This window comes from Mustelus asterias, chromosome 31 (assembly GCF_964213995.1).
Source record: "Mustelus asterias chromosome 31, sMusAst1.hap1.1, whole genome shotgun sequence".
In the NCBI taxonomy this organism is placed as follows: domain Eukaryota; kingdom Metazoa; phylum Chordata; class Chondrichthyes; order Carcharhiniformes; family Triakidae; genus Mustelus; species Mustelus asterias.
In genome coordinates, this window is record NC_135831.1 from 8,904,330 (window position 1) to 8,927,793 (window position 23,464).

A 23,464-nucleotide genomic window follows, 5' to 3' on the forward strand; every position below is an offset into this window, starting at 1 on the left:
CACATCCAACCCTTGTTGCTCCCTGTGATGCCGTGCCCCTTATCTTGTAGCCTGTTGTCTTCTTGCCTCCTGGGCCTATTCCTTTCCTTTATATATTATTACTCCCATTAGTTTTTTCTTGTGTGGGGTGGTGAATGTGGGGATACCCTTGTGTGGGGGTGGGGGAAAGGTGGGGGTTGTGGAGTTAGGATTAGGGTTAGAGTTCGGGTTCGGGTTGGAGTTGGGTTGGAGTTAGGGTTAGGGTTGGGGTTAGGGTTAGGGTTAGAGTTCGGGTTAGGGTTAGGGTTCGGTTTAGGGTTAGGGTTAGGGTTAGGGTTCGGGTTAGAGTTAGGGTTGGAGTTGGGTTGGAGTTAGGGTTAGGGTTAGGGTTAGGGTTGGGGTTAGGGTTGGGGTTAGGGTTAGGGTTAGAGTTCGGGTTGGAGTTGGGTTGGAGTTAGAGTTCGGTTTAGGGTTAGGGTTAGAGTTCGGTTTAGGGTTAGGGTTAGAGTTCGGGTTCGGGTTGGAGTTGGGTTGGAGTTAGGGTTAGGGTTAGGGTTAGGGTTAGTGTTCGGGTTAGAGTTAGGGTTGGAGTTGGGTTGGAGTTAGGGTTAGGGTTAGAGTTTGAAATGGGGTTCGAATCCTCTGCACATTCAGATCCCCCTCTCTTCCACACTCCTCCTCTCCTCTCCGTTCTACCTCTCTTCCGCTTTGTCTGTCCTCACACCCAGAACCCTTCCACTCCCACAAGGATGCTGCAAAATGGGGAGGAGCGAGCGGGGCAGGGGGTGGCGGGGGGGGGGGGGGGGGGGGGAGGAGCGGGGCGGGGTGGGGGGAGTGGGTGGAGTGTCAGCCCACCCTCTCCAAATTGGCAAGAGTCTGTCCAAAACCGAATGGGGTCAGGGTTCCAAGAGTCAGGGATCAGGGGTCAGGAGGGTGTCGGGGGAAGGTCACTGCGTCCGGCCCAGTCCAGTGAGTTGCTGACAGCACAAACCAGAGGGAGATTCGGAGGACCTCACCATCCGTTGCCAAGCGACCCCGGGGACTAACCCTGAGCTGTCGGAGCACCAATCCTTCCCAGGAAATTCCCAGGAATTTCCTGCAGCCAGTAACAAAGGGACAACCGACTTGCCCGTGGACTGAAAGAAGACTGGAGGCCGGTGAGGTGGGGGTGGGGGTGGGGGGGGGGGGGGGGGGGGGGGGCGGGGTGGGGGGGCGGTGAAGAGAGAAAAAACAAATAGTCAAGAATGATTCAGTTGAGTGAGGGAGAGCCTGTCCAATGGGCCTTGGGGGAGGCGGGGACGGATGTTGAGGGCGGCAAAATGGCCGTCAGAGGTCGTGCCGTGACCCCCCCCAGCAAAAGAAAAAAGCGGCCACCAATGAGAGTCAGCCAACTCATCGATCGGCAGGGCGAAAGAGAAGTTAAAGGTCAATCAAGATGGCTCACGTTGCCTGGGGTTTGTGTGTGCGGGTACTCATGCCCCCTCCCCCACTCCTCCTCCCCTCCCCCATAGGCCCCCTCCCCTCCCATCCCAACGCGCTCCCCCCACCCCCCCCCTCTCCCCCCACCCCCGGTGGGGGGGGGTCTTACCGTTCTCCGTGGGGACGTAGATGTTGAGATAGAGGCAGTCCTCGCTCTGCTCCTGGATGTAGGTGGCCACGTCATCGAGGTTGGAGAGGAACCAGACCGGGAGCATGACCTCGGGGAGCATGCCGTGGATGTTCTGCGGGCAGACGGGGGCGAACTGGGTGGCGTTGCGGACCTCGGTCCAGGAGGCGGGCGCCTCGGGGGGTTGGAAGCGCCGCTGGCCCACGGGCGGGGTGGCAAAGGGGACGCCCAGGTACTGCACCACCGGCCCCAGGATCTCGTTGTTCAGCTCTTTGCGCACGCCCCGCAGCTTGCCATAGTTGGTGCTCACCACCGGGTACATCTCGTCCTGCTTCTGGCAAGACAGCAGGCCGAAGAAGGCCATGGCTTCCAGGGCCCACAGCAGGAGGCTCAGGTCGGAGGGGCGACTCCGCAGGAGGAAGTCTGGACACTCCTGGCCCTGGGCGCTGGCCATCTTTCTTGCCAACCGGAGCCCTCTTGGTGAGGGGTTGTCGGGGGGGGGGGGTGGGGGAACCAGGGGACGTGACACTCGCTGGCTTCGGCTCCAACCTCTCGCTCTCTCGGCCGCCGATTCTCAACAGCTCAGGGGAGGTGCCACGGCTCCCGTCCTCCTCCCCTCGTACTCCATCCTGCGCCGCGACCTTTCACCTGTCAACTCCGCGGAGGCCAACACCAGCCTTCTCTCATTCCAAGGGGGGACCTGCAACCAGAACAAAAGGCGATGAGTCAGTCTCCAGGCAAAGTGCGGGTTGGGGGGAGTTGGCACGAACGCACAAAGACCGGAAACAAAGCCACGAAGGGAGCACTCCATCCGAGCTTCGTGGTAACGTCTCTGCACCCGTCGTCCAGAGGGCACGCGGGGTCAAGGGTCACCCTGGTAGTTGGCGGACAGTAAACTAAATTAATAGATCTGGAATTGCAAGCGGGTTCTTGTCAGTAGGTTAGGGCGGCACAGTGGGTTAACACTGCTGCCTCGCAGCGCCAGGGACCCGGGGTCTACTCCCGGCTTCTCTGAGCAGAGTCTGCACTTTCTCCTCGTGTCTGCGTGGGTTTCCCCTGGGTGCTAAGGGACAATTTAGCATAGCCAATCCACCTAACTCACACATCTTTGGACACTAAGGGGCAATTTAGCATGGCCAATCCACCTAACCTGCACATCTTTGGACACTAAGGGGCAATTTAGCATGGCCAATCCACCTAACCCACACATCTTTAGACACTAAGGGGCAATTTAGCATGGCCAATCCACCTAACCCACACATCTTTAGACACTAAGGGGCAATTTAGCATGGCCAATCCACCTAACCCTAACATCTTTGGACACTAAGGGGCAATTTAGCACGGCCAATCCACCTAACCTGCACATCTTTAGACACTAAGGGGCAATTTAGCACGGCCAATCCACCTAACCAACACATCTTTAGACACTAAGGGACAAGTTAGCATGGCCAATCCACCTAACCTGCACATCTTTAGACACTAAGGGGCAATTTAGCATGGCCAATCCACCTAACCCACACATCTTTAGACACTTAGGGGCAATTTAGCATGGCCAATCCACCTAACCCGCACATCTTTGGACACTAAGGGGCAATTTAGCATGGCCAATCCACCTAACCTGCACATCTTTGGACACTAAGGGGCAATTTAGCATGGCCAATCCACCTAACCTGCACATCTTTGGACACTAAGGGGCAACTTAGCATGGCCAATCCAACTAACACGCACATCTTTAGACACTAAGGGGCAATTTACCATGGCCAATCCACCTAACCTGCACATCTTTGGACACTAAGGGGCAACTTAGCATGGCCAATCCAACTAACACGCACATCTTTGGACACGAAGGGGAAATTTAGCATGGCCAATCCCCCTAACCTACACATTTTCGGACTGTGGGAGGAAACCGGAGCACCCGGAGGAAACCCATGCAGACACGGGGAGAACGTGCAGACTCCGCACAGACAGTGACCCAAGCCGGGAATTGAACCCGGGTCCTTGGCGCTGTGAGGCAGCAGTGTTAACGGCAGTGCCACCGTGCCAGTGAGGGGCAGGTTTTTTTACACAGAGAGTGGTCAATGTCTGGTGCTACCAAATAAACCTGTTGGACTTTAACCTGGTGTTGTTCGACTTCTTACTGTGTTTACCCCAGTCCAACGCCGGCACCTCCACATCATGGAACATGGTGCCAGGGGTGGTGGTGGAGGCAGATATGATAGCGATGTTTAAGGGGCTTTTAGATAAGCATGTGAATATGCAAAGAATAGAGGGACATTGTCCAAGGGCGAGCAGAGGGGATCAGTTTAATTTGGCGTCATGTTGGGCACAACATGGTGAGCTGAAGGGCCTATTCCTGTTCTGTATTCTAACTCTCCCCTGGTAAAGAGATCTTGAACATGAGCGGGTCAGGAAAGTTTCCATTTCACAGCGTCAGGGACCCGGGTTCGATTCCCAGCTCGGGTCACTCTCTGTGTGGAGTCTGCATGTTCCCCCCGTGTCTGCGTGGGTTTCCTCCGGGTTCCTCCCACAGTCCAGAAAGACGTGCTGGTTAGGGTGCGTTGGCCGTGCTAAATTCTCCCTCAGTGTTACCGGAACAGGCGCCGGAGTGTGGCGACTGGGGGAATTTTCACAGTAACTTCATTGCAGTGTTAATGTAAGCCTACTTGTGACACCAATAACTTTACTTTTTATGAACACAGGAAGTCACCAATCCCTTCCCAGCCAATGACGAGCCTCGGTTGAGATGTCAGGAGGGCGAGACCCAGCTCCCACAAGGTGCTAAAATTGAACATGTTATTTGGTTTGGTGACGCTGGTTCTCGCTATAAAAGTGCACATTCTTACAGTTTCTCTAACGCACCTTGTTGACAAAGCCCACATGAGTCACTGAACACATCACGCAGACCAATATCTACCCACTTGACCAAAGTGGGGCTTTGAGTCACAGACAACTGGAACTTTCCACAAGAGTTGGGGTGGAACTTTCCCGCCGGGACCTGCTGTGGGATGTTCCGGATCAGAAACATGGAAAATAGGAGCAGGAGTAGTCCCTTCGAGTCTGCTCCACAATTTATCCGGATCATCCAACTCAATAACCTAATCCCGCCTCTCCCCCCGCACCCTGCCTCTCCCCCCCACCCTGCCTCTCCCCCCCACCCTGCCTCTCCCCCCCACCCTGCCTTACCCCCCCCACAATATCCTCTGCTCTCCTTCCCTTCAACGCACCCCGGACATTCTCTCTTCTTCCGTCGGGAAAAGGACACAAAAGTTTGAGGTCACGCGCCAACCGACTCAAGAACAGCTTCTTCCCTGCTGCTGACAGACTTTTGAATGGACCTACCTCGCATTAAGTTGATCTTTCTCTGCACCCTAGCTATGACTGTAACACTGCATTCTGCACTCTCTCCTTTCCTTCTCTATGAACGGTATGCTTTATCTGTGCAGTGCGCAAGAGACGATACTTTTCACTGTATCCCAATACATGTGACAATAATAAATCAAATCAAATCCTTCTCCCCTATGTTCTCTATGAACGGTATGCTTTGCCTGTATAGCGCCCAAGAAACAACACTTTTCACTGTATCCCAATACATAAGAACATAAGAAATAGGAGCAGGAGTAGGCTATCTAGCCCCTCGAGTCTGCCCCGCCATTCAACAAGATCATGGCTGATCTGAAGTGGATCAGTTCCACTTACCCGCCTGATCCCCATAACCCCTAATTCCCTTACCGATCAGGAATCCATCTATCCGTGATTTAAACATATTCAACGAGGTAGCCTCCACCACTTCAGTGGGCAGAGAATTCCAGAGATTCACCACCCTCTGAGAGAAGAAGTTCCTCCTCAACTCTGTCCGAAACTGACCCCCCTTTATTTTGAGGCTGTGCCCTCGAGTTCTAGTTTCCCTTCTAAGTGGAAAGAATCTCTCCACCTCTACCCTATCCAGCCCCTTCATTATCTTATAGGTCTCTTATAAGATCCCCCCATAGCCTTCTAAATTCCAACGAGTACAAACCCAATCTGCTCAGTCTCTCCTCATAATCAACACCCCTCATCTCTGGTATCAACCTGGTGAACCTTCTCTGCACTCCCTCCAAGGCCAATATATCCTTCCGCAAATAAGGGGACCAAAACTGCACACATGTGACAATAATAATTCAAATCAAATCCTTCTCCCCTATGTACTCTATGAACGGTATGCTCTGTCTGTATAGCGTGCAAGAAACAATACTTTTTACTGTATCCCAATACATGTGACAATAATAAATCAAATCCTTCTCCCCTATGTACTCTATGAACGGTATGCTCTGTCTGTATAGCGTGCAAGAAACAATACTTTTCACTGTATCCCAATACATGTGACAATAATAAATCAAATCAAAATCAGAAACATTCGGGGCGGTAGATTACAACCTCACTCGTCCCGAAACCGGAAAATCCCACCCGAGGTCCATGGTCCGCCCCTCGCCCGCTCCGATTCCCGTGGATGGTAAAATTCCAGTCTCAGTGTTTTGGCCTCAACTACTTTCCGTGGTGGTGAATTCCACACATTCACCACCCTCTGGGTGAAGAAATGTAGAAACATAGAAAGATAGAAGCAGGAGGAGGCCATTCGGCCCTCCGAGTCTGCTCCCCCATTCATCACCATCATGGCTGATCATCCAACTCAATAGCCTAATCCTGCTTTCCCCCCATAACCTTTGATCCCATTCGCCCCCCAGTGCTATATCCAGCCGCCTCTCGAATACATTCAATGTTTTGGCATCAACTACTTCCTGTGGTAATGAATTCCACAGGCTCACCGGGTGAAGGAATGTCTCCTCATCTCCGTCCTAAATGGTCTACCCCGAATCCTCAGACTGTGACCCCCTGGTTCTGGGCTCCCCCCACCATCGGGAACATCCTCCCTGCATCTACCCTGTCTAGTCCTGTTAGAATTTTATAAGTCTCTATGAGATCCCCCCCCTCATTCGTCTGAACTCCAGTGAAAACAATCCTAACCTGGTCAATCTCTCCTCATACATCAGTCCCGCCATCCCCGGAATCAGCCTGGTAAACCTTCGCTGCACTCCCTCCAGAGCAAGAACATCCTTCCTCAGAAAAGGAGACCAAAACTGCACACAATACTCTAGGTGTGGCCTCACCAAGGCCCTGTATCATTGCAACAACACATCCCTGCTCCTGTACTCGGAACCTCTCGCAACGAAGGCCAACATACCATTTGCCTTCTTTACCGCCTGCTGCACCTGCATGCTTACCTTCAGCGACTGGTGCACAAGGACACCCAGGTCCCCCTGCACACTCCCCCCTCCCAATTTACAGCCATTCAGGTAGCAACCTGCCTTCTTGTTTTTGCTTCCAAAGTGAATAACCTCACATCTATCGGCATGGTGGCAGCACAGAGGTTAGCACTGCTGCCTCACAGCGCCTGGGACCCGGGTTCGATTCCCGGCCTCGGGTCACTGTCTGTGCGGAGTCTGCACGTTCTCCCCGTGTCTGTGTGGGTTTCCTCCGGGTGCTCCGGTTTCCTCCCACAGTCCTGAAAGACGTGCTGGTTAGGGCGCATTGACCCGAACAGGCGCCGGAGTGTGGCGACTGGGGGATTTTCACAGTAACTGCATTGCAGTGTTAATGTAAGCCTTACTTGTGACTAATAAATAAACTTTATCTGTCCACCTGATACTGCATCTGCCATGTATTTCCCCACTCACTCACCTTGTCCAGATCACACTGAGGCATCTCTACATCCTCCTCACAGCTCACCCTCCCACCCAGCTTAGTGCCATCCCCAAATCTGGACATATTACATATACCGATGGCAACACAACTATTCGTCAGGGAGGATGGGCTAGAAGGGTCAGGGTTCAGGGTGGACACAACACTGCGGGCAAGTCCCGGCAGCGGGCATAAAGAACCGTACAGAAGAAGGCCATTCAGCCCATCCAGTCCACACAGACCCTCTCCAAAAGAACACCTTTACCCCGACCCACCAAACCCCACCCTCTCCCCGTAGCCCCTCACATAAAACATGGCCAATCCACCTAACCTGCACATCTTTGGACACTCAAACAATGACGAGACAGAGAACAGGAATGAGACAGAGAATCTGGTGAACTGGTGCAGCAACAATAATCGCTCCCTCAATGTCAACAAAACGAAGGAGATTGTCATCGACTTCAGGAAGTGTAAAGGAGAACATGGCCCTGTCTACATCAACGGGGATGAAGTAGAAAGGGTCGAGAGCTTCAGGTTTTTAGGTGTCCAGATCACCAACAACCTGTCCTGGTCCCCCCCATGCCGACACTATAGTTAAGAAAGCCTCACCAACGCCTCTACTTTCTCAGAAGACTAAGGAAATTTGGCATGTCCACTACAACTCTCACCAACTTTTACAGATGCCCCATAGAAAGCATTCTTTCTGGTTGTATCACAGCTTGGTCTGGGCTCCTGCTCTGCCCAAGACCGCAAGGAACTACAAAGAGTCGTGAATGTAGCCCAGTCCATCACGCAAACCAGCCTCCCATCCATTGACTCTGTCTACACTTGCCGCTACCTCGGGAAAAGCAGCCAGCATAATCAAGGACCCTACGCACCCCGGACATTCTCTCTTCCAACTTCTTCCGTCGGGAAAAAGATACAAAAGTCTGAGGTCACGTACCAACCGACTCAAGAACAGCTTCTTCCCTGCTGCTGTCAGACTTTTGAATGGACCTACCTCGCATTAAGTTGATCTTTCTCTACACCCTAGCTATGACTGTAACACTACATTCTGCACTCTCTCCTTTCTTTCTCTATGAACGGTATGCTTTGTATAGCGCTCAAGAAACAATACTTTTCACTGTATCCCAATACATGTGACAATAATAAATCAAATCAAATCCTTCTGACCCCCTGACACTCAGGGGCAATTTAGCATGGCCAATCCAACTAACCTGCACATCTTTGGACACTAGGGGGCAATTTAGCATGGCCAATCCACCTAACCTGCACATCTTTGGACACTAAGGGGCAATTTAGCATGGCCAATCCACCTAATCTGCACATCTTTGGAGTGCGGGGGGAAACCGGAGTACCCGGAGGAAACCCACGCAAACTCCACACAGACAGTGACCCGAGGCCGGAATGGAACCCGGGTCCCTGGCGCTGTGAGGCAGCAGTGCCAACCACTGTGCCACCTTGCTGTCCCAATTGAAATTCGTCTTGGGCCCAACATGGGCAGTCTGAGAGATGTTGCCCGCCTCGTGCCCACGAGCCTCAGATAAAGACGGACCCCCCCCAGTACTGTGCGGGATCCTTGAGTAGCCATTCAGCCGAGGTGGTAACCATGGGACAGGGGCCCGAGATGGATTGGGGGAGTGTCATCCCTCGAAGCTGGTCTACCGTGCCAGGGTCGAGAGCTCCGACAGAGACAACGGAACTGCAAAGGCCTTCCCATCTCCGAACTGGGAAAGCTGGAAGCAAAGTAGAGTCTGAGTGGGGACGATCCCCGTCCACTCTGCTAACCTCCTCTGGCCTCCTACCTCAACGAGAGAACCTCACAGCGACGGGGAAGCACAGAAACAGGGGGAATCTAAACAGTCCGTCCGAAGGAGGATTTCACATGCGGAGGGAAATGGGAGAGGACAACTTGTATCCAGGAATGATGTGGAGATGCCGGCGTTGGACTGGGATGGGCAGAGTAAGAAGTCTCACAACACCAGGTTAAAGTCCAACAGGTTTATCTGTTAGCACGAGCTTTCGGAGCGCTGCTCCTTCATCAGGTGAGTGGAGAGTTGGGTTCACAAACAGGACATATAGAGTCATAGAGGTTTACATCATGGAAACAGGCCCTTCAGCCCAACTTGTCCATGCCACCCTTTTTTTTTTAAAAACCCCTAAACTAATCCCAATTGTCCGCATTTGGCCCATATCCCTCTATACCCATCGTATCCATGTTATATAGACACAAACCCAATTACAAGATAACTTGTATCTTTGCAGAAACATGATGTCTGTGTCGATATACGCAATCTTCTTGGAGAAAATCTCCACTTTGAGCCAGCGGTTTAGACCATAGGAGCAGAATGAGGCCACTCGGCCCATCGAGTCTGCTCCGCCATTCAATCATGGCTGATCCTTTTCTCATCCCCATTCTCCTGCCTTTTCCCCATAACCCCTGACCCCCTTATTAATCAAGAACCTATCTATCTCTGTCTTAAAGACACTCAATGACCCGGCCTCCTCTGCGGCAAAGAGTTCCACAGATTCACCACTCTCTGGCTGAAGAAATTCCTCCTCATCTCTATTTTAAAGGATCGTCCCTTTAGCCTGAGGTTGTGCCCTCTGGTTCTAGTTTTTCCTCCTCGTGGAAACATCCTCTCCACGTCCACTCTATCCAGGCCTCGCAGTATCCTGTAAGTTTCAATAAGATCCCCCCCTCACCCTTCTAAACTCCAACGGGTACAGACCCAGAGTCCTCAACCCATTCCTCATATGATGTTTGCAGTGTTGGTGGCAGCCATGATGTGGAGATGCTGGCCTTGGACTGGGGTGGGAGCCTGTGTCTATATATGCCGTGTTTCTGAACCCACCTCTCCACTCACCTGATGAAGGAGCAGCGCTCCGAAAGCTCGTGCTACCAAATAAACCTGTTGGACTTTAACCTGGTGTTGTGAGACTTCTTACTGTATCCTGGAATGAAGAACTTGTCGTAGGAGGAGCGGTTGAGGAGTCTGGGCCTTGTCCTCGATGGAGTTCAGAAGGATGAGGGGGGATGAAATTGAAACTTACAGATTCAGGGCAGCACGGTGGCACAGTGGTTAGCACTGCTGCCCCACAGCACCAGGGACCCAGGTTCGATTCCCGGCTCGGGTCACTGTCTGTGTGCAGTTTGCATGTTCTCCCCGTGTCTGCGTGGGTTTCCTCCCACAGTCCAAAAGATGTGCGGGTTAGGTGGATTGGCCGTGCTAAATTGCCCCTTAGTGTCAGGGGGGCTAGCTAGGGTAAATGCATGGGGTTGTGGGGATAGAGCCTCGGTGGGACCGTGGTCAGTGTAGACTCGATGGGCCGAATGCCCTCCTTCTGCACTGTAGGGATTCTAGAATACTGAGAGGGCCAGATAAAGTGGACATAGAATCATAGAATCTCTACAGTGCAGAAGGAGACCATTGGACCCATCGAGGCTGCACCGACCACAATCCCACCTTCTGGATGGAAGTGGCCATGGGTTTGGAAGGTGCTGTCGAAGGAGCCTTGGTGAGTCACTGCATCTCGTAGATGGTACACACGGCTGTCACTGTGTGTCGGTGGTGGAGGGAGTGGGTGTTGATGGTGGGGAATTGCTAAAAGGGAAGAAATAGGTAAACTTCAGGGGACGGATATGAATAGAAACCAGGAGCGGATATGGATAGAGACAGAGGGTGGATATGGGTAGAGACCGGAGGTGAATATGGATAGAGACAGGGGGGTGGATATGGATATAGACAGGGGTGGATATGGATAGAGACAGGGGATGGAAATGGGTATGGATAGGAGGTGGATGTGGATAGAGACCGGGGGCAGATATGGATAGAGACTGGGGCAGGTATGGAAAGAGACAGGGAGTGGATATTGATCGAGAGCAGGGGATGATATGGATAGAGACAGAGGGTGGATATGGATAGAGACAGGGGGTGGATATGGGTAGAGACAGGGGGTGGATATGGGTAGAGACAGGGGGTGGATATGGGTAGAGACAGGGGGTGGATGTGGGTAGAGACTGGGGGTGGATATGGTTAGAGACAGGGGTGGATATGGGTAGAGACAGGGGGTGGATATGGGTAGAGACAGAGGGTGGATATGGGTAGAGACAGGGGGTGGATGTGGGTAGAGACAGAGGGTGGATATGGGTAGAGACACGGGGTGGATATGGGTACAAACAGGGGGGGGATATGGATAGAGACGGGGGTGGATATGGGTAGAGACAGAGGGTGGATATGGGTACAAACAGGGGGTGGATATGGATAGAGACAGAGGGTAGATATGGGTAGAGACAGAGGATGGATACGGGTAGAAACAGGGGGTGGATATGGATAGAGACGGGGGTAGATATGGGTAGAGACAGAGGGTGGATATGGGTACAAACAGGGGGTGGATATGGATAGAGACAGGGGGTGGATATGGGTAGAGACAGGGGGTGGATACGGGTAGAGACAGGGGGTGGATATGGGTAGAGACAGGGGTGGATATGGGTAGAGACAGGGGTGGATATGGATAGAGACCGGGGGTGGATGTGGGTAGAGACTGGGGGTGGATGTGGGTAGAGACAGGGGGTGGATGTGGGTAGAGACAGAGGGTGGATATGGGTAGAGACACGGGGTGGATATGGGTACAAACAGGGGGGGGATATGGATAGAGACGGGGGTGGATATGGGTAGAGACAGAGGGTGGATATGGGTACAAACAGGGGGTGGATATGGATAGAGACAGAGGGTAGATATGGGTAGAGACAGAGGATGGATACGGGTAGAAACAGGGGGTGGATATGGATAGAGACGGGGGTGGATATGGGTAGAGACAGAGGGTGGATATGGGTACAAACAGGGGGTGGATATGGATAGAGACAGGGGGTGGATATGGGTAGAGACAGGGGGTGGATACGGGTAGAGACAGGGGGTGGATATGGGTAGAGACAGGGGTGGATATGGGTAGAGACAGGGGTGGATATGGATAGAGACCGGGGGTGGATGTGGGTAGAGACTGGGGGTGGATGTGGGTAGAGACAGGGGGTGGATGTGGGTAGAGACTGGGGGTGGATATGGTTAGAGACGGGGGTGGATATGGGTAGAGACAGGGGGTGGATATGGGTAGAGACAGGGGGTGGATATGGGTAGAGACAGGGGGTAGATATGGATAGAGACCGGGGGTGGATATGGATAGAGACCGGGGTTGGATATGGATAGAGACCGGGGTTGGATATGGATAGAGACAGGGGGTGGATATGGGTAGAGACCGGGGTTGGATATAGATAGAGACAGAGGGTGGATATGGATAGAGACAGGGGGTGGATATGGATAGAGATGGGGTGGATATGGATAGAGACAGAGGGTGGATATGGATAGAGATAGGGGTGGATATAGATAGAGACAGAGGGTGGATATGGATAGAGATAGGGGGTGGATATGGATAGAGATGGAGGTGGATATGGATAGAGACAGAGGGTGGATTTGGATAGAGACAGGGGGTGGATATGGATAGAGACCGGGGTTGGATATGGATAGAGACCGGGGTTGGATATGGTTAGAGACGGGGGTGGATATGGGTAGAGACAGGGGGTGGATATGGGTAGAGACAGGGGGTGGATATGGGTAGAGACAGGGGGTGGATATGGATAGAGACCGGGGGTGGATATGGATAGAGACAGGGGGTGGATACGGGTAGAGACAGGGGGTGGATACGGGTAGAGACAGGGGGTGGATATGGGTAGAGACAGGGGTGGATATGGGTAGAGACAGGGGTGGATATGGATAGAGACCGGGGGTGGATGTGGGTAGAGACTGGGGGTGGATGTGTGTAGAGACAGGGGGTGGATGTGGGTAGAGACTGGGGGTGGATATGGTTAGAGACGGGGGTGGATATGGGTAGAGACAGGGGGTGGATATGGGTAGAGACAGGGGGTGGATATGGGTAGAGACAGGGGGTGGATATGGATAGAGATCGGGGGTGAATATGGATAGAGACCGGGGTTGGATATGGATAGAGACCGGGGTTGGATATGGATAGAGACCGGGGTTGGATATAGATAGAGACAGAGGGTGGATATAGATAGAGACAGAGGGTGGATATGGATAGAGACAGGGGGTGGATATGGATAGAGATGGGTTGGATATGGATAGAGATAGAGGGTGGATATGGATAGAGATAGGGGTGGATATAGATAGAGACAGAGGGTGGATATGGATAGAGATAGGGGGTGGATATGGATAGAGATGGAGGTGGATATGGATAGAGACAGAGGGTGGATTTGGATAGAGACAGGGGGTGGATATGGATAGAGACCGGGGTTGTATATGGATAGAGACCGGTGTTGGATCTGGTTAGAGACGGGGGTGGATATGGGTAGAGACAGGGGGTGGATATGGGTAGAGACAGGGGGTGGATATGGGTAGAGACAGGGGGTGGATATGGATAGAGACCGGGGGTGGATATGGATAGAGACCGGGGTTGGATATGGATAGAGACCGGGGTTGGATATGGATAGAGACAGGGGGTGGATATGGGTAGAGACCGGGGTTGGATATAGATAGAGACAGAGGGTGGATATGGATAGAGACAGGGGGTGGATATGGATAGAGATGGGGTGGATATGGATAGAGACAGAGGGTGGATATGGATAGAGATAGGGGTGGATATAGATAGAGACAGAGGGTGGATATGGATAGAGATAGGGGGTGGATATGGATAGAGATGGAGGTGGATATGGATAGAGACAGAGGGTGGATTTGGATAGAGACAGGGGGTGGATATGGATAGAGACGGGGGTGGATATGGATAGAGACCGGGGTTGGATATGGGTAGAGACAGAGGGTGGATATGGGTACAAACAGGGGGTGGATATGGATAGAGACGGGGGTGGATATGGATAGAGACAGGGGGTGGATATGGGTAGAGACAGGGGGTGGATATGGGTAGAGACAGGGGGTGGATATGGATAGAGACCGGGGGTGGATATGGATGGAGACCGGGGTTGGATATGGATAGAGACAGGGGGTGGATATGGGTAGAGACCGGGGTTGGATATAGATAGAGACAGAGGGTGGATATGGATAGAGACAAGGGGTGGATATGGATAGAGATGGGGTAGATATGGATAGAGACAGAGGGTGGATATGGATAGAGATAGGGGTGGATATAGATAGAGACAGAGGGTGGATATGGATAGAGATAGGGGGTGGATATGGATAGAGATGGAGGTGGATATGGATAGAGACAGAGGGTGGATTTGGATAGAGACAGGGGGTGGATCTGGATAGAGACGGGGGTGGATATGGATAGAGACAGAGGGTGGATATGGGTAGAGGCAGAGGGTGGATATGGGCACAAACAGGGGGTGGATATGGATAGAGACGGGGGTGGATATGGATAGAGACAGGGGGTGGATATGGGTAGAGACAGGGGGTGGATATGGGTAGAGACAGGGGGTGGATATGGATAGAGACCGGGGGTGGATATGGATAGAGACCGGGGTTGGATATGGATAGAGACCGGGGTTGGATATGGATAGAGACAGGGGGTGGATATGGGTAGAGACCGGGGTTGGATATAGATAGAGACAGAGGGTGGATATGGATAGAGACAGGGGGTGGATATGGATAGAGATGGGGTGGATATGGATAGAGACAGAGGGTGGATATGGATAGAGATAGGGGTGGATATAGATAGAGACAGAGGGTGGATATGGATAGAGATTGGGGGTGGATATGGATAGAGATGGAGGTGGATATGGATAGAGACAGAGGGTGAATTTGGATAGAGACAGGGGGTGGATATGGATAGAGATGGGGTGGATATGGATAGAGACAGAGGGTGGATATGGGTAGAGACAGAGGGTGGATATGGGTACAAACAGGGGGTGGATATGGATAGAGACGGGGGTGGATATGGATAGAGACAGGGGGTGGATATGGGTAGAGATAGGGTGTGGATATGGATAGAGACAGGGGGTGGATATGGATAGAGACGGGGTGGATATGGATAGAGACAGGGGGTGGATATGGATAGAGACAGGGGGTGGATATGGGTAGAGACCGGGGTTGGATATAGATAGAGACAGAGGGTGGATATGGATAGAGACAAGGGGTGGATATGGATAGAGATGGGGTAGATATGGATAGAGACAGAGGGTGGATATGGATAGAGATAGGGGTGGATATAGATAGAGACAGAGGGTGGATATGGATAGAGATAGGGGGTGGATATGGATAGAGATGGAGGTGGATATGGATAGAGACAGAGGGTGGATTTGGATAGAGACAGGGGGTGGATATGGATAGAGACGGGGGTGGATATGGATAGAGACAGAGGGTGGATATGGGTAGAGGCAGAGGGTGGATATGGGCACAAACAGGGGGTGGATATGGATAGAGACGGGGGTGGATATGGATAGAGACAGGGGGTGGATATGGGTAGAGACAGGGGGTGGATATGGGTAGAGACAGGGGGTGGATATGGATAGAGACCGGGGGTGGATATGGATAGAGACCGGGGTTGGATATGGATAGAGACCGGGGTTGGATATGGATAGAGACAGGGGGTGGATATGGGTAGAGACCGGGGTTGGATATAGATAGAGACAGAGGGTGGATATGGATAGAGACAGGGGGTGGATATGGATAGAGATGGGGTGGATATGGATAGAGACAGAGGGTGGATATGGATAGAGATAGGGGTGGATATAGATAGAGACAGAGGGTGGATATGGATAGAGATTGGGGGTGGATATGGATAGAGATGGAGGTGGATATGGATAGAGACAGAGGGTGAATTTGGATAGAGACAGGGGGTGGATATGGATAGAGATGGGGTGGATATGGATAGAGACAGAGGGTGGATATGGGTAGAGACAGAGGGTGGATATGGGTACAAACAGGGGGTGGATATGGATAGAGACGGGGGTGGATATGGATAGAGACAGGGGGTGGATATGGGTAGAGATAGGGTGTGGATATGGATAGAGACAGGGGGTGGATATGGATAGAGACGGGGTGGATATGGATAGAGACAGGGGGTGGATATGGATAGAGACGGGGGTGGATATGGGTAGAGACAGGGGGTGGATATGGGTAGAGACAGAGGGTGGATATGGAGAGAGAGACAGAGGGTGGATATGGAGAGAGAGACAGGGGGTGGATATGGATAGAGACAGGGGGTGGATATGGAGAGAGACAGAGGGTGGATATGGATAGTGTTTGTGATGAACCGCCTCAGTGGCCCGGCCTCCCATTTGAACGCACCTCGCGCAGTTTGGGAACTAAGTTAAACGGTGAGCGTGCATTCGCAGCAGCGTCCCGCGCTGACCGCTCATCACGCCACCCCAGACCCACGCTGACTGGAAAGAGAGAGCGAGACAGAGAGGGGAAAGAGAGGGAGAGAGAGAAAATCGATTGCGGAAAAGCAATTGAATCCAGGAGATGGGACTGCCCGCAAATCGATGCACAACTCAACACGGCAAAAAGAGAATTGTTCCCAGCGTGTAAACAGCCGGCCACTGGGGACCAACAGGCTCCACGATCGATTCCTGCTGACTCCAGCTTTCCCAAATCCCAATCCGGAACATCTTGACAGTGCGGGGAACATCAAATCCCGAGAGCGCGGGACTCAGCTTTCCCAAACACCCAAAGCCAAGGGGAGGATTCGGAGAAATCAGATGGACAACACCTTTAAAGTTAAAGTTTATTTATCAGCCACAAGTAAGGCTTACATTAACACTGCAATGAAGTTACTGTGAAAATCCCCCAGTCACCACACTCTGGCGCCTGTTCGGGTAACACTGAGGGAGAATTTAGCATGGCCAATGCACCCTAACCAGCACGTCTTTCAGAGTGTGGGAGGAAACCGGAGCACCCGGAGGAAACCCACGCAGACACGGGGAGAACGTGCAGACTCCGCACAGACAGTGACCAGGGGCCGGGAATCGAACACGGGTCCCTGGCGCTGCGAGGCAGCGGCGCTAACCACTGTGCCACAGTCTGGGAGAAAACCGGAAACCGACACTTGCGCTCGCCCTGCTCCCTCACTCTGATATACACCACACCCCTCGCTGTAACACTGATATACCCCACACCCCTCACTGTAACACTGATATACCCCACACCCCTCACTGTAACACTCTGATATACCCCACACCCCTCACTGTAACACTCTGATACACCCCACACCCCTCACTGTAACACTGATATACCCCACACCCCTCACTGTAACACTCTGATACGCCCCACACCCCTCACTGTAACACTGATATACCCCACACCCCTCCCTGTAACACTCTGATATATCCCACGCCCCGCACTGTAACACTCTGATATACCCCACACCCCTCACTGTAACACTCTGATACGCCCCACACCCCTCACTGTAACACTGATATACCCCACACCCCTCCCTGTAACACTCTGATATACCCCGCACCCCTCACTGTAACACTCTGATATACCCCACACCCCTCACTGTAACACTGATATACCCCACTCCCCTCACTGTAACACTGATATACCCCACACCCCTCACTGTAACACTCTGATATACCCCACACCCCTCACAGTAACACTCTGATATACCCCACACCTCTCACTGTAACACTCTGATATACCCCACACCCCTCACTGTAACACTCTGATATACCCCACACCCCTCACTGTAACACTCTGATATACCCCTCGCTGTAACACTGATATACCCCACACCCCTCACTGTAACACTGATATACCCCACACCCCTCACTGTAACACTCTGATACACCCCACACCCCTCACTGTAACACTGATATACCCCACACCCCTCCCTGTAACACTCTGATATACCCCGCACCCCTCACTGTAACACTCTGATATACCCCACACCCCTCACTGTAACACTGATAAACCCCACTCCCCTCACTGTAACACTGATATACCCCACACCCCTCACTGTAACACTCTGATATACCCCACACCCCTCACAGTAACACTCTGATATACCCCACACCTCTCACTGTAACACTCTGATATACCCCACACCCCTCACTGTAACACTCTGATATACCCCACACCCCTCACTGTAACACTCTGATATACCCCTCGCTGTAACACTGATATACCCCACACCCCTCACTGTAACACTGATATACCCCACACCCCTCACTGTAACACTCTGATATACCCCACACCCCTCACTGTAACACTCTGATATACCCCTCGCTGTAACACTGATATACCCCACACCCCTCACTGTAACACTGATATACCCCACACCCCTCCCTGTAACACTCTGATATACCCCGCACCCCTCACTGTAACACTCTGATATACCCCACACCCCTCACTGTAACACTGATAAACCCCACTCCCCTCACTGTAACACTGATATACCCCACACCCCTCACTGTAACACTCTGATATACCCCACACCCCTCACTGTAACACTCTGATATACCCCACACCCCTCACTGTAACACTCTGATATACCCCTCGCTGTAACACTGATATACCCCACACCCCTCACTGTAACACTGATATACCCCACACCCCTCACTGTAACACTCTGATATATCCCACACCCCTCACTGTAACACTCTGATATATCACACACCCCTCACTGTAACACTCTGATATACCCCACACCCCTCACTGTAAAACTCTGATATACCCCACAGCCCTCACTGTAACACTCTGATATATCACACACCCCTCACTGTAACACTCTGATATACCCCACACCCCTCACTGTAACACTCTCATATACCGCACACCCCTCACTGTAACACTCTGATAAACCCCACACCCCTCACTGTAACACTCTGATATACCCCACACCCCTCACTGTAAAACTCTGATATACCCCACAGCCCTCACTGTAACACTCTGATATATCACACACCCCTCACTGTAACACTCTGATATACCCCACACCCCTCACTGTAACACTCTCATATACCGCACACCCCTCACTGTAACACTCTGATAAACCCCACACCCCTCACTGTAACACTCTGATATATCCCACACCCCTCACTGTAACACTCCGATATACGCCACATCCCTCATTGTAACATTGATAGACCCCACACCCCTCACTGTTAGACTCTGATATTCCCCACTCAGAGTGTTGCAGCAATTTGTGTGGCGGATATCGAGTTTTACAGTGATGCTTATGGGATAACTCACTCCCGGGTATCTGTTATTCTATATAGAAACAACCCTGAACCCCTCGATTAGATTCCAGTCTGTACCTCACTCCCGGGTATCTGTCATTCTATAATTAAACCACCCGAAATCCCTCGATTAGATTCCAGTCTGTAACTCACTCCCGGGTATCTGTTATTCTATATATAAACCACCCCGAACCCCTCGATTAGATTCCAGTCTGTAACTCACTCCGGGGTATCTGTTATTCTATATATAAACCACCCCGAACCCCTCGATTAGATTCTCACTCCTGCGTATCAGTTATTCTATACATAAAGCACCCTGAACCCCTCGATTAGATTCCAGTCTGTACCTCACTCCCGGGTATCTGTCATTCTATAATTAAACCACCCGAAATCCCTCGATTAGATTCCAGTCTGTAACTCACTCCCGGGTATCTGTTATTCTATATATAAACCACCCCGAACCCCTCGATTAGATTCCAGTCTGTAACTCACTCCGGGGTATCTGTTATTCTATATATAAACCACCCCGAACCCCTCGATTAGATTCTCACTCCTGCGTATCAGTTATTCTATACATAAAGCACCCTGAACCCCTCGATTAGATTCCAGTCTGTAACTCACTCCCGGGTATCTGTTATTCTATATATAAGCCACCAGAACCCCTCGATTAGATTCCAGTCTGTAACTCACTCCCGGGTATCTGTTATTCTATATATAAACCACCCCGAACCCCTTGATCGGATTCCCAGGTATCTGTTGTTCTATATATAATCCACCCCGAACCCCTCGATTAGATTCCAGTCTGTAACTCACTCCCGGGTATCTGTTATTCTATATATAAACCATCCCGAACCCCTCGATTAGATTCCAGTCTGTAACTCACTCCCAGGTATCGGTTGTTCTATATATAAACCACGCCGAACCCCTCGATTAGATTCCAGTCTGTAACTCACTCCTGGGTATCTGTTATTCTATATAGAAACCACCCCGACCCCTCGATTAGATTCCAGTCTGTAACTCACTCCTGGGTATCTGTTATTCTATATATAAACCACCCCGAACCCCTCGATTAGATTCCAGTCTGTAACTCACTCCCGGGTATCTGTTATTCTGTATATAAACCACACCGAACCCCCCGATTCGATTCCAGTCTGTAACTCACTCCCGGGTATCTGTTTTTCTATATATAAACCACTCTGAAGCCCTCGATTCGATTCCAGTCTGTAACTCACTCCCGGGTATCTGTTATTCTCTATATGAACCACCCTGAACCCCTCGATTAGATTCCAGTCTGTAACTCACTCCCGGGTATCTGTTATTCTATCTATAAACCACCCCGAACCCCTCGATTAGATTCCAGTCCGTAACTCACTCCCGGGTATCTGTTATTCTATATATAAACCACACCGAACCCCTCGATGAGATTCCAGTCTGTAACTCACTCCCGGGTATCTGTTATTCTATATATAAACCACCCCGAACCCCTCGATTAGATTCCAGTCTGTAACTCACTCCCGCGTATCTGTTATTCTATATATTAACCACACCGAACCCCTCGATTAGATTCCAGTCTGTAACTCACTCCCGGATATCTGTCATTCTATATATAAACCACACCGAACCCCTCGATTAGATACCAGTCTGTAACTCACTCCCGGGTATCTGTTATTCTATATATAAACCACCCTGAACCCCTCGATTCGATTCCAGTCTGTAACTCACTCCCGGGTATCTATTATTCTCTATATAAACCATCCCGAAACCCTCGATTAGATTCCAATCTGTAACTCACTCCCGGGTATCTGTTATTCTATATATAAACCATCCCGAACCCCTCGATTAGATTCCAGTCTGTAACTCACTCCCGGGTATCGGTTATTCTATATATAAACCACCCAGAACCCCTCCATTAGATTCCAGTCTGTAACTCACTCCCGGGTATCTGATATTCTATATATAAACCACCCTGAACCCCTCGATTAGATTCCAGTCTGTACCTCACTCCCGGGTATCTGTTATTCTATATATAAACCACCCCGAACCCCTCGATTAGATTCCAGTCTGTAACTCACTCCCGGGTATCTGTTATTCTATATATAAACCACCCTGAACCCCTCGATTAGATTCCAGTCTGTAACTCACTCCCGGGTATCTGTTATTCTATATATAAACCACCCCGAACCCCTCGATTAGATTCCAGTCTGTAACTCACTCCCGGGTATCTGTTATTCTATATATAAACCACCCTGAACCCCTCGATTCGATTCCAGTCTGTAACTCACTCCCGGGTATCTGTTATTCTATATATAAACTACCCTTAAGCCCTCGATTAGATTCCAGTCTGTAACTCACTCCCGGGTATCTGTTATTCTGTATATAAACCACCCCGAACCCCTCAATTCGATTCCAGTCTGTAACTTACTCCCGGGTATCTGTTATTCTATATATAAACCACCCTGAACCCCTCGATTAGATTCCAGTCTGTAACTCACTCCCGGGTATCTGCTATTCTATATATGAACCACCCCGAACCCCTCGATTCGATTCCAGTCTGTAACTCACTCCCGGGTATCTGTTATTCTATATATAAACCACCCCGAAACCCTCGATTAGATTCCATTCTGTAACTCACTCCCGGGTATCTGCTATTCTATATATGAACCACCCCGCACCCCTCGATTAGATTCCAGTCTTTAACTCACTCCCGGGTAACTGTTATTCTATATATAAACCACCCAGAACCCCTCGATTAGATTCCAGTCTGTAACTCACTCCCGGGTATCTGTTATTCTATATATAAACCACCCCGAACCCCTCGATTAGATTCCAGTCTGTAACTCACTCCCGGGTATCTGTTATTCTATATATAAACCATCCCGAACCCCTCGATTAGATTCCAGTCTGTAACTCACTCCCAGGTATCTGTTATTCTATATATAAACCACCCCGAACCCCTCGATTAGATTCCAGTCTGTAACTCACTCCCAGGTATCTATTGTTCTATATATAAACCATCCCGAACCCCTCGATTAGATTCCAGTCTGTAACTCACTCCCGGCTATCTGTTATTCTATATATAAACCACCCCGAAACCCTCGATTAGATTCCAGTCTGTAACTCACTCCCGGGTATCTGTTATTCTATATATAAACCACCCTGAACCCCTCGATTAGATTCCAGTCTGTAACTCACTCCCGGGTATCTGTTATTCTATATATAAACCACCCTGAACCCCTCGATTAGATTCCAGTCTGTAACTCACTCCCGGGTATCTGTTGAAATGTATTTTATTCCCAGCCAATTAATTTGAAAGATTATAGTTCACACCCTCCAGCCATTTAGATTTGAGTATTGGGGTCACATGACTGACGTCGGTGTCTATATTCAATTCTTTGATCTTGGAAACAGTCTGGCGGGGATGAGGTCGAGTGGATTGGTTCCCCAGGGGATTGGAGGTAAAGCAACTCCAGTCCTTGCAACCAATGGGCTTTTGGCAATGGAATCATGGAGTGATTCTTACCACCCAGTGTCTAATGGACTGGCCAATCGGCCCGTCGAGAATGCACCGACTACAACCCCCCCCGGGCCCTATCCCCGTAACCCCACATATTTACCCCACTAATCCCTCTAACCGACACATCCCGGGACACTATGGGGCAATTTAGCATGGCCAATCCACCTAACCCGTACATCTTTGGACTGTGGGAGGAAACCGGAGCACCCGGAGGAAACCCACACAGACACGGGGGGAGAAAGTGCAGACTCCACACAGACAGTGACCCAAGCCGGGAATCGAACCCAGGTCCCTGGCGCTGTGAGGCAGCAGTGCTAACCACTGTGCCACCGTGCCGCCCATATTTGCTGGGGAGTGTTGCGGCCAATCAGGGTGGCTTAATGGTTAGCACTGCTGCCTCACAGCGCCGGGGACCCGGGTTCAATTCCGGCTTCAGGTCACTGTCTGTGTGGAGTTTGCACATTCTCCCCCGTCTGCGGGGGTTTCCTCCGGTTTCCTCCCA

The 23,464-nt window shown here is 51.1% G+C and overlaps 1 protein-coding gene across 1 annotated transcript in view; it reads right to left on the bottom strand.

The window, feature by feature from the left end:
- The window catches only part of LOC144481656 (neuroligin-1-like), a 468,284-nt gene extending 466,245 nt beyond the window's left edge, over window positions 1–2,039 (bottom strand). The window contains exon 1 of the mRNA XM_078200787.1: window positions 1,568–2,039. Coding sequence (XP_078056913.1) covers window positions 1,568–2,039 — 472 coding nt within the window. The remainder of the gene's footprint in view (window positions 1–1,567) is intronic.
- Between the last annotated feature and the right edge of the window lie 21,425 nt (window positions 2,040–23,464).